The sequence below is a fragment of the Anneissia japonica genome, unplaced genomic scaffold (genome assembly GCF_011630105.1).
Source record: "Anneissia japonica isolate Jap-2015-1 unplaced genomic scaffold, ASM1163010v1 scaffold287715_len1027211_cov185, whole genome shotgun sequence".
Classification (NCBI taxonomy): Eukaryota; Metazoa; Echinodermata; class Crinoidea; order Comatulida; family Comatulidae; genus Anneissia; species Anneissia japonica.
This window is the reverse complement of record NW_022724789.1, coordinates 817428-829331: the sequence shown is the minus strand read 5'-3', so window position 1 is coordinate 829331 and position 11904 is coordinate 817428. Positions and strand designations below refer to the sequence as shown.

Here is an 11904-nt window from a genome sequence, read left to right as displayed (position 1 = left end):
GGGAGTGTACAATAGCAAATTAAGTAAAGCTAGATAAAAGCAAGACCACCCAACATTGTTCACCCTGTTGCCCACCCACTTTAACAATGGTATATTCCAATTGGGTGGTTTATGTCCTGGGTGGTTTATGTCCTGGGTGGTTTATGTCCGTATACCTTCCAGAATATATCAGACATGAATCAAAATCTGTTTTTAAGAGAGAACTAAAGTTATTTTTATTGAAGTAAACTTACCCATTATTTATATGTATATTTATGTAATCATATATGTACTGTATATTTTCCTTGAAATGAATTTTTTGATAAATTTTATTTATTCTTTTGCTTTGAAATGGTATATTTGATATTTGTTTAAGTTGAAAAAGTAATAATTTTGTCCTATATATAGAATTATGCAATTGTTTTATGTTTAAAGGGGCTGGACGTGATTAGTGTTTACACTATTTTCTAGCTCCTTCCTATATTGGTTTATGTATTTATTTGAATTTTATATTACTTATACTTATTGGAAAATAAAGTTATAAAGTTGAAGTTAAACAGTATAGTGTGAAATTAATTTGTTTGGTGACAACCAATGTGATAAATGAAAGGTCTAATGCTCAGAACTTTCTTCTTTATGGGCCAGTTCATAATTGAAGGCTGTGGCCCGGTAGCTTCTGAAATTTGGATCAATGTTCACCATATTACACAAGGCCAAGTATTATACTATATATGTACTGTACTGTTGATCATATCCTATTCAGGTCTCAGTCAATTGAAATGATTTTTGAAGATGTCATTATGACATTCACTTTAATTTACAACATCCTGATTTGTTATGTTTCCCATGAATAATGGCTCCTCTAATCTTGGATCTAATACGAATGTGAAGTGAAGCTCCTGACTTCATACTTTTTTGTATACTTTTCACGGATTTATTTTGAAATTGCTGCATAAAAAATAAAAAAAATAAGGCCTGGTGGAATGACAGAAAATAATCAGAGTTTAATGCACATACATTGGCTACCACTCATGAACTAAGCTGCTCTTTTGTACATGTTATCATTGAATTTTCAAAAATATTTTAGATAATGGGAATTGATTGTTTTAAATAAATTGGCTTCCTATGGCATGTTTCGGCCCCATAAAAAAAAGCATTGGTTTATCACCCTATCAAAAAATAAAAACTGATGAGGGAGGGAAGATTTTTTATTTAACCCCAACCCCATTTTACATATTTTCACAAGTAAATCAATGGTTAGGGACACTTTTTTTTTGTCTAACCCCACCCCCATTTTACCCTTTTTCACAAGTAATTCAATGGTTATGGACAGGGACACATATATAAAAAGTCATAAGAATGGAATCACATTTATATTTAAAAAGTGTTTTTGTTGTACCAGTAAACATATTTGCAAGAAATCCTGAGTTTTTCAAGTGAAAAAAGATGGAAAAAGGACCATTTAAATTAAAAATAAATGTTGATTGAAAAAAAAACCAGAAAATCAGAACCAAAAGTGATGAGGGAAGGGGTGTGATAAACTAATAATTTTTTTTTATTGGGCCTTATGGCCAAATTAACAATTGAAGGTTTCGGATCAAGCCTCTACTGCAAATTTAGAAATGATATTAGCAAATGCCTCGGCTGTTCAAATCAATATTCTTGGTCAATGCATTTGAATAACTCTTCTTGTTTTCCACAGGTGCGTGGTATGACATGCGATTCCTGTGTTAAATCTATCGAGAGCACAATTTCTAAGATGCCCGGTGTTGAAAACATTTCTGTGTCTCTAAAGACTGGCCAAGCAGTCATTAACTACTACCCTGACAAAGTTGATACACTGACTTTGATTGAGACTATTGATAGCATGGGGTTTGAAGCTAAACTACCAGGTTTGTGCTTCTTTTTTTTTTAATTTCAAATGTAATTACAGTACTATTATTACTATTAGTTTTTAATATATTTACAATAGTAGCCACATCAATTACTGTAAAAACAACTGTATAGTCAGCACCGACTACATGGGTTCCTGGTCAGTAAAGAAGAGATTTTCTTCAACATGAAGTAGAATTTTACATACATAACATGAATCACTTGTAAAGGTATAACATTTAATTTCAGTTTTTAAAACCAATAAATTGTATATGTCTATACTTCATTCTTATAAGGAAAGAATGTATTATAGATATATAAGTTGCCAGATTTGTATTAATGGTGTTATGGTGTTAAAATGTGTTTACTTTGTTTTTGAGCATTTTTTTGGTGAGTCATTTCCTGGTTAAATACACTTTTTTTTATTTACAGAACCTTTAAGTGATGTTTATATTGGAAATCGCTATGGAAATATCTAACACATTGCTATTACAATTACCCTCTGCACAATCCCCTTTAAATAAGACCTTTTGTAATACAATGATTTTTTTGCCTTAAACTCACAAACTAATAATTTATGTACATTTCCTTAAAACATCCATTTAGAGTATAAATAGGGAAGGACCTATAAAGTTCATATCTCTGCAAACATTGTTCAGTACAGACAATGGTCCATGTTTGATGGTCTTGAAGCCTTGTTTATTTGTTATTACTAAGCCATACAGAGGATGCATGATTCAGTGTTGGAAGGCCAATTATTTTTACAACCGCTAATGTAGAAAACAACAGCTAATGTAGTAACAACCGTTAATGTAGCACACTCCACAGCTTATGTAGTAACTCCCCACTAATGTAGAAATACACAAACACAGCTTATGTAGTCAAAAAGAAAATCAACCCCAGCTAATGTAGAATGCTCAACAGCTAATGTAGTAACGAAATTTGCCTCACAGCTAATGTAACTACTATCGTCAGCTAATGTAGAAATTACAAAGTTTTATATCAAAGGGGAACTTATAATTGAGGTTGCCAGCTTTAAACTATTACGGCTTTAAATTATATCAACAGTACTACATTTCGTCGAAAAATACATACATACATACATTATTTCGACCTAGTTCAGTTTACTACATTAACAGTTGTTACTATTAGCTGTTGTTTTCTACGTTAGCGGTTGTAACAAGGCTGTTATTGTTAAACTCTCTGTTGTACAGTATACTAGCTCATTGTAACTAAGTTTTATGAGCTCACAAGTTTTTTATTGTTTATTTGCAAAAGAATTTACAGTGTCATCTTGTCATCACGGAAATTGCATTCAGCAAAAATGATTGTTAAAAAAGTAAAGAACATTTTCAAACAATCCACACACATCAACTTGTTTATTATACATCAATCAAGTAAAAAGATTGAACAAGTTCATGGGAAGTTGAGGGCATTTTTTTTAGAATTGAGTACAATACAACTTCTACATTATGAGATATGCAATACAATATGCGATATAACTCTCAGGGTCTGTTGACCTAAGTTTAGTGACTTTTTGGAGTTACATTTTTATTATTATTATTGTTATAGGAGTGATGTTTTGCCCTACCTGACATGTTTTCGTATTCACTCATGATGGTTTTCGTAGCAATAAAAAGGAATTGAATTTAATTGATAATTAAATTCATTTAACTTTTAAATTAATCTTACATTTAAACTCTAATCTTTGGCATGATAAAGAGAAAAACCCTCCTGTTATTAAGGAGAATATTAACTGAACTTTGTTAGAACTCATTCTAGTTTGGAAAAAAATTCCATCATTTGGGCTCCGAGGAGGAGCTCTAGGAACACCCAGCTGCTTGATTGATCTTTTTTGCTGATTAATAGATCTTTTTAGTATGGGTGGCCATTAGGGCCAATATACTATACTGCATTTATTATACTGCCCTCATCGGAGCTTTGGAGATTACAAGACCTTGTTTTTCTCTTAATTTCACATTTCTATTAGTAGGATTAATTACATTTTCGTAAATTTTCATATTAATATCCAAGAACAGATTTCTGGACAGATTTTCACATTATAAAATGTATCACCAGTCTCTATATAAATCGAAATCATTTTATAAGCAAGACAACATGAAACATAATTTAACTATTTTTCTCTTTTCTTTTCGTCATTTTAAGCAAGACAATATCTGTACTCCTTGGTGTTTGCAAGTTCTCTTTAAAAAAAGAATAATCTTTATAATAATATGTATTTATTTCTGGTAATTACCATAAATAATCAAATAAACATATCAGCACTTTAAAAATTTTTTAAAGGCTTAAGTTGGGGTTTATTTTTAATTGAAATAGGCAGTTATTCGAAAGTGGCACTTATTACAATATTGTTTACCATATGTATCTTATCCTACTTAAGTGTTATAAATAGATGCAGTAAAGTTGATTATTTATGGTACTACCTTCCACTCCCTCTGTCGTAGTCCATTATACTATATACTATTCATTGTTTTTTTTCTTGTTTAAATAACAAAAACTATTAAGGCGCAATGAAAATACTATTCTATTAATAATAACACATCTTTTTTACCATTTTTTTATGCTTGCGAAATCAGAAAAGGACAGACAACATATGAAAAATACCAGAGGCGATAGCTCAGAACATGAACATCTTTTACGGAGTGGTAACTCTTCCACCCAATATACTTTTGGGTTTTTTATTGTTTTCATTGTGCTTCATTAACATTGCAACAGTGTGGTTTTATTCACCTTTTTTACTTTAGATCCCATTACCTTAAAACTAATTGTCTGTATTATGTTCCCTATTCTACCTTCTTAATGGTGTCGAGAAGTGCTTTAAGTACTTCAGTACCCCAAAAGTTTGTGTATTGGTAGAGGGAATGGCATGGCATTATATGGTATATACTGTAACATCATTTGCTCAGGTAAATTGAGCACTCATGTGACCTTGAGGTGAACTTCCAAGGTGAGATGAAGTAGGAATAGTGTTCCCCATGTGAGGTGAGAATCCCTATGTGAGGTGAGCATTTTTCCGCAGTTAAGATGAGTATTTTTCCCCTTCATTGATATGGAGGTAAAAACACACTCATGCTGAACTCTATTGAATAACATTATACAGTTTTGGAAATGGTAGACAGCACCACACAAAAAATGAAATAGTTATTAGATTCTCAGAATTACCAGCTCTCTTTCCTCCTAAAACCTGGCACTACAGCGCCTTTCTTTTGTTACACTTCATCCATATTTCCAGATTTATTTAATTTCTCATTTCATTTTGTTTAGTTTTTTTGGTACCACAACTGCAACAAAAATCATCATGGCAACATCCTGTTAGATGTTTTCTTTTTAAGTCTATTATTTGTTTTAATTTTTTGTCGCACAGAAGGAAAAAATGTCTTTCCTAAAATGTACTATATAAATAATGAGGATATTAGACTGTGTGGGTGTGGCAAGTAGGGGATTAGTATGTCTGTGTGTGTACTGTATGTGTAGGTCTAATTTGCATGAAGTCCAATTTTTTCACTCCCTTTTATGTTTTTTTCCCCCCATTTTTTAACTTTTCAAATAACACCTTTCTCAGTGTCTTTCAAGTGAACCGGAAAGGAAAAAACTGACATATTAGAATATGCTACAATAAGAAAATAGACTGTCCGGGAAAATGCATGCATTATTAAAATTTAAAATGTTTTTGTTGCATATTTAAGACAATTTGTTATCCTGTTATTCCACTAATGTCATTGATATTAAAACTTTAGTTTACTCTGCACATGTGTTCCCTATGACTTAGCCCCTGAACATGTCACTAAAATGGTTGTTTGTTGTTTAACCTACACACTTTGTAATTTTGAGACATTACTAATAATCATAATTAGATTAGTGGATTCAAAATATATTGATATCAAGAACTCATTTTCATAGTGATGATGTAGTCTACTGAATCATAGGCTATACACAAATCTATTAGGAGGAAATAATACTTATTAGACTTAATGTATCACAAATATTCAATTAATAGTTTTCATTTTGTGTTTAAAATTTCATTTTCAATATACATTTCCAACTTAATTATAACCTACACCTTTGTTTTGACATATCACAGCACCACAATTTCACTCATTATTTTTGTGAACTGCAAATTTGTGGATGTGTAGAAGAATCATATTTTATTGTTATTTATTTTATGTATTTTGTAAATTACATGGCAATTCACATTTTACTTTTCCCAGCAAAAGAAAATAATGCAGTGCAATTTCAACATTATAAAATAATAACAAGAAGTGTTAAAAACTATTAAGTACTTTAATTTAAACATTTGTAAATGTCGTTAGGAGGTGGGATGGTTCATTTATTCAAACAAAAGCTATTGAAATATTGAATTTCCTTTTTTTTTTTTTATAACAAATTCTGTGTTCTTTTCCAGGTGATATACTGTACATCCTAATTTTCCCTTTATGTTTGTATATTAGATACAATATTTAGAAAATATTCATTATCTAGGCATTCCAGCCCTCTAAAAAGGTTGTTCATGAATTCTTTTCATTTCCCGGGGAATATTACCTAGCTTCCTGTTGTGACTGTCGTCATTTTGCGCATTTTCGGAGCACTCTCTCGGGGGAAAAAAGGCAAAATTTCAGACGAATAATCAGACGACATTGTCTATACTGAGAACAATGTTCTAAGCGTTGTGAACACAGACCAGTTAAATGGGAGTTTAGCTGTAGATTGTTGTCAAGATACTCGCCTTTTAAATTCCAATGTCTCGGGTTCAAATCCCTGAATTCATGATATTTTTCCTTGCAACTTACTGTAGAACAACTTTGCTGGCCTAAAAGTGCGATACTTAGTTATTAGATAATTAGATAATTAGCTTTTACAATTGATATCACATGCAGCTTATTTATAATTGGTGAGTTAATACACTGTTGCATAAACTAAATTCAAATATTAGAATAATAATAAATATCTTGTGACTTTGTGTTTCTTAGGAACACATCACATATTATTAATACAATATTAATAATCAACTGTGGCATAAAATTAAAACTAATAAATATAACTATTGAAATAATACCAATATTAAATTATTAATTAATTTATCATATAAACACAATAAAAAACAGATATCTAACATATTTGGAATTTAGTTTCTTGAGCATATAGGTAATTTTAATTTGCTTTTTCGGTATAGAGTAGTTACAGTAGGCATATATATGACGCTGACCAAGTAACACCAAACATACACATTGTCTGGGATTGTTTTATTAAAGGAAAAACAGTTTTTGATATTGTAAAACAGATTTTTCTAAGACACAAAAAGCTATTTTGGCGAAAAACTCATTAGCGGTAAATAAGATACAAATTTTTAGAATATTAAAAAACTGGTGGAAAAAAGGGTACTACTGTAACGCCCCAATTTTTAAGTATTCAAAAATTTGTATCCCATTAACCCCTCCTGACCTTTTTGTGTCTCTGAATAATCAGTACAACATATTACAGAGCCAAACCAAGGCAATATATGTTTTTATATATATATATATATATATATAAAATAATGCTTTTGAAATAACCTAATAATAGTATGAGAATTTTACAATTTTATTTCAGGGTTAGTATTGAGGCCCAAACTTAACTTTTATATAGCATGCATTGTAGGTGAAAGCTATTTTAGGTTTAATAGAAAATATAAATATGAAATAGTGTAAAGCCCTGCCTAGACTATCAAATTTAGTCATGATGTGCCTATATATGGTCATGATGTGCCTATATATGGTCATGATGTGCCTATATATGGTCATGATGTGCCTATATATGGTCATGATGTGCCTATATATGGTCATGATATGCCTATATATGGTCATGATATGCCTATATATGGTCATGATATGCCTATATATGGTCATGATGCGCTTATATATGGTCATGATGCGCTTATATATGGTCATGACGTGCCTACTGTATATGGTCATGATGTGCCTACTGTATATATGGTCATGATGTGCCTACTGTATATATGGTCATGATGTGCCTATACATGGTCATGATGTGCCTATACATGGTCATGATGTGCCTATACATGGTCATGACGTGCCTATACATGGTCATGACGTGCCTATATATGGTCATGATGTGCCTATATATGGTCATGATGTGCCTATACATGGTCATGACGTGCCTATACATGGTCATGACGTGCCTATACATGGTCATGACGTGCCTATACATGGTCATGACGTGCCTATATATGGTCATGATGTGCCTATATATGGTCATGATGTGCTTATGTATATAATGTCATCATGACCATATTTAGGCATGTCGCATGTTTTTGTCAAACAAAACTTTTTAGTCTGAACAGAGCAAAAGTCATGATGCAGAGCTTATAGTCATGATTTGTCTATCTATGATCATGATGTCATCATGACCATATTTGGACAAGTTGCATGTTTTTGTCAAACAAAATTTGATACTGTAGTCTGGACAGTGCTTTAATTTAATATTATCATAAAAAATGTTTGGTCAGACTTTGTTTCGTCAGCTTAGGTGTTTTTGTTTCAGATGAAACAAATTGACTAACAATGCTGATGAATAATCTGTTTTTTTGTGATAAAGTTTTGTAAATCTAATAGTCCTTTTTATTCATAATTTCTTTTATATTCAAATTGTATAAGTTCAAAATTAAACATTACAAAGTATCTTTACTACTTCTGATTTAAACATTATTTTATGTCCTGATTTAAGTCCCATTTCTAATTTTCAATAATAGATACACTAACATAATCATTGTATTAATGTTATTGTTTCCATTAGATATTTTTGATGAAGGGCCCCCTCTGGAAAATTCAGCTGTTTCCATAGAGATGGAAAGGCTTCTGACCAAGGGAAACAGTAAAAAGTGCAGCTTATCGGTCACTGGCATGACCTGTGCCTCATGTGTGAGCAGCATCGAGAAACAACTGCTAAAACAGAAAGGTATCAAAAGGAGAATTTATTTCCATGTTACAGGTATAATGTGTTACCTGTTCATTAAAATAGTGGTAATCTTCAAAAATGTGATAGTCATCATGAAGGTTAAGCTAAAGATCAAAACACAGGCAGTCATGTCTTGTGATTCCTGGACAGAAGCTGACGTACAAGTGGTCATCTCATATGATTCCTGGACAAAAGCCTGACATAAAAGTGTCATCCCTATAGGGTTCCTGAACAGAAGCCTGACATACAATATTCATCTCTTTTCGAATTCTGGACAGGAAATCCCAACACACATGTGGGCATGGCACTGAAACAGAGAAACCCAACACAAAATGGTTCTCAACCTTGTGATTTGGAGTTTGAGCCCCACTCTCTCCACATTCGTCCATGCTTAGCTGTAAATACCTCAGCTTGCATTGTAGATAAGCTTTAAAAATACGATGTTTCAGCATTAAATATTCAGTCCGCTATTGATAGTTTATATTTGGAAGAATATATTTGTTAATGGTTTATTTGTAAAATAATTTGATTGCTATTATCTGGAAATCTATGATGATATTTGCTTAATGAATTTGAAAGTATGTGCTTACTTGTTTTGTGTATCCAGCTTATTAATATGCATATTATGTACCTTATATGGTCACATCTGGAGGGCTTTCCAGTGTCCCAGTACAACGCTTCAATGTACCTGATACAAGGGATGATATAATATCTATTTTCCTACTTGGAATTTTTTGCAGGTATCTTTTCTGCCATCGTGGCTTTGATGGCAAGCCGAGCAGATGTTGTGTATGACCCAGATGAGATGACACCCGAAAAGATCAAAGAGGTTATTGATGATATGGGATTTGAAGCAGAGGTCCACGAGGACGACCCAGGTGATGGCGAGGAAAAACTTGATCTCATTGTACGTATAATTTTATTTTCAGTTAGGGATGTACTACCTTTTATTAAAGATCATCAGAACAATCATTAAAATTTGAATTTTAGTATGAGATGATTGAAGGCTCGAAGAAGAGTAGATTGCTAGAGCTGTCTTATATGGAAGCCTATAAATCACAGAAGAGTCTTCTCAATTTGTTTGTCCATTAACTGGCTTTCAGGAAAAACTGGCATAGAGAGATAAAGAGGGAGACGCTAACAGTAGCTAATGAAAACAATATATGAAATACATTTCATTTAATTTGTCCACTTTAAAAACACGTACTGTATGACAAGAAATTTTACCAGGCAGATAGTATTGACAAAAGTCACTTTCTGAAGAATGCAATAAAAAGATGTTGTTTTTTTTTTCATATATACATAATAAATGAAATAAATACAATACATTTTATTTGTTTACCTGTTTTATTAGATAACTGGGATGACATGTGCTTCTTGTGTTGCTGCAATTGAAGGCCTTGTTAAAGATATTCCAGGTGTTATCTCAGCTGCTGTTGCCTTGCCAACCAGCCAGGGTCATTTTCGATTTCGAGCAGGCGAGGTTGGTGCAAGAAAGATCATTGAAACAATTGAGGTAAAGTAGAAAATAAAAGGAAAAATAAGTATAAGGGTTCATAACAATTGGTATTTATTTATTTGATGTTGATTCTGATCATTAGGAGGATTAACATGATGGTGTATGAAGTATAAAGTCAATATACCGTAAAACCTTGAATAGAAGCGCCATGGGCTAATCTTGAGAAGGAGTCCGTAATCTCGAAAAGAAGCCCATGGGCTTATCAAGAAAATGTGAGCTTCCCTTGAGATAATATTTACTGCAAATTCAGACTGATTTTATCTTGATGATTATGGTAGCGTATCAATATCAATAGTTATTTATTGTACTAGCGTGGTTAAAATTACGAAAAAATATTAAACTGAATTTTGAATTCCATAGTTGAAATATGTTACAAAATTTACAGCATTCATTTTGAAAAGAAACCCCAGTGGCCTAACACCAATGCGCTTTCGTGCAGCCAGATTCAAGGCCCCTAACCACATGGTCCTTGATCTATTACCCTGACCCAAAAGGTGATACATAAACAGCATAATGTTTCTCTGACTTTGACTGTATATCGTATTATATCCAGTGGCGAATTTAAGGGCGCCCCTAAATTTTTTACTGTCTGTGAGTGCCATTTCCGGCCAGTTGGAGGTGCCGTAATCATAAATTTTCTTACCTCAGCCCCAGCCATGGTGGGGCTGAGGTGGTATTGGCCCTTTATCAGTGAATGTCTCTCCATGGGCCATATGAAACATTTTTGGATTCACCACTCATATCATATCATTTCATATTTTGTTTTGCTAAAAACGCAATAGGATTGGCGACCAGGACCAAAGAGGTCACCACTCTCAGAAAGCCACAGAAACCCTGGCCCCATTGTTACACCACTGAGAAGCCCCCTTTTTAGTTTGCAAATGTAATCTCTAAAAGAAGCCCATCCAAAGGCCCTAAAAAGAAGCCCTTGGCGTTTATTCAATTTTAACGGTAAAATTATTATTGTGATGATGTTGTGTATGACTAAAGTAATGATGATGTTATGATGTTTTTTGGTAATTATTGTTTGGTAATGATGATGATTAATATAATGATGATAACGGTTGTGTTGATTCTCATATCCAGCCCACGGTCAGCTAGTATATTAACATGAAACACGATAAAAAATATTTTTACAGGATGCTGGCTTTGGTTGCGAACTGTCGATGGACAAGAACCAGGTTGCCGTGGCACTGCAGCATAAGAAGTCGATCCGCAAATGGCGCAACACCTTCTTCTTCTCGCTTATATTCGGCGTTCCAGTCATCTGCATCATGCTGTACTTCATGATCTCCAAAAACCATGTAATGATTTGCCCGGGGTTGTCGCTAGAGAACCTCCTTCTCTTCATCTGTGCCACCATGGTTCAGGTAAATACTGTGCTCTCTTCTCTCCTTTTTTTTAAAGCTAGGCTCCAAGAGAATAAAAATGTTGATTTGTTGTACAACTGCTTTTTCTAAGACACAAAAATGGTGTTTGACGAAAAATTTTGGAACTTTCACTGAGAAACAGGTTTTGAATGTTTAAAAACCCTTTAACCCCCCCCCCCCCCCAAGTTTTTA

General features: G+C 32.9%; 1 protein-coding gene across 2 annotated transcripts in view; it reads left to right on the top strand.

The window, feature by feature from the left end:
* Positions 1-11904, top strand: part of LOC117112548 (copper-transporting ATPase 1-like) — a 50697-nt gene that overhangs the window by 16472 nt on the left and 22321 nt on the right. Inside the window, exons 3-8 of one of the 2 annotated variants that reach the window (XM_033255626.1) lie at positions 1682-1871; positions 4449-4517; positions 8662-8823; positions 9564-9730; positions 10178-10339; positions 11482-11712. In XM_033255626.1, the coding sequence (XP_033111517.1) occupies positions 1682-1871; positions 4449-4517; positions 8662-8823; positions 9564-9730; positions 10178-10339; positions 11482-11712 (981 nt within the window). The remainder of the gene's footprint in view (positions 1-1681; positions 1872-4448; positions 4518-8661; positions 8824-9563; positions 9731-10177; positions 10340-11481; positions 11713-11904) is intronic. The other variant, XM_033255628.1, reaches the window with a different exon arrangement.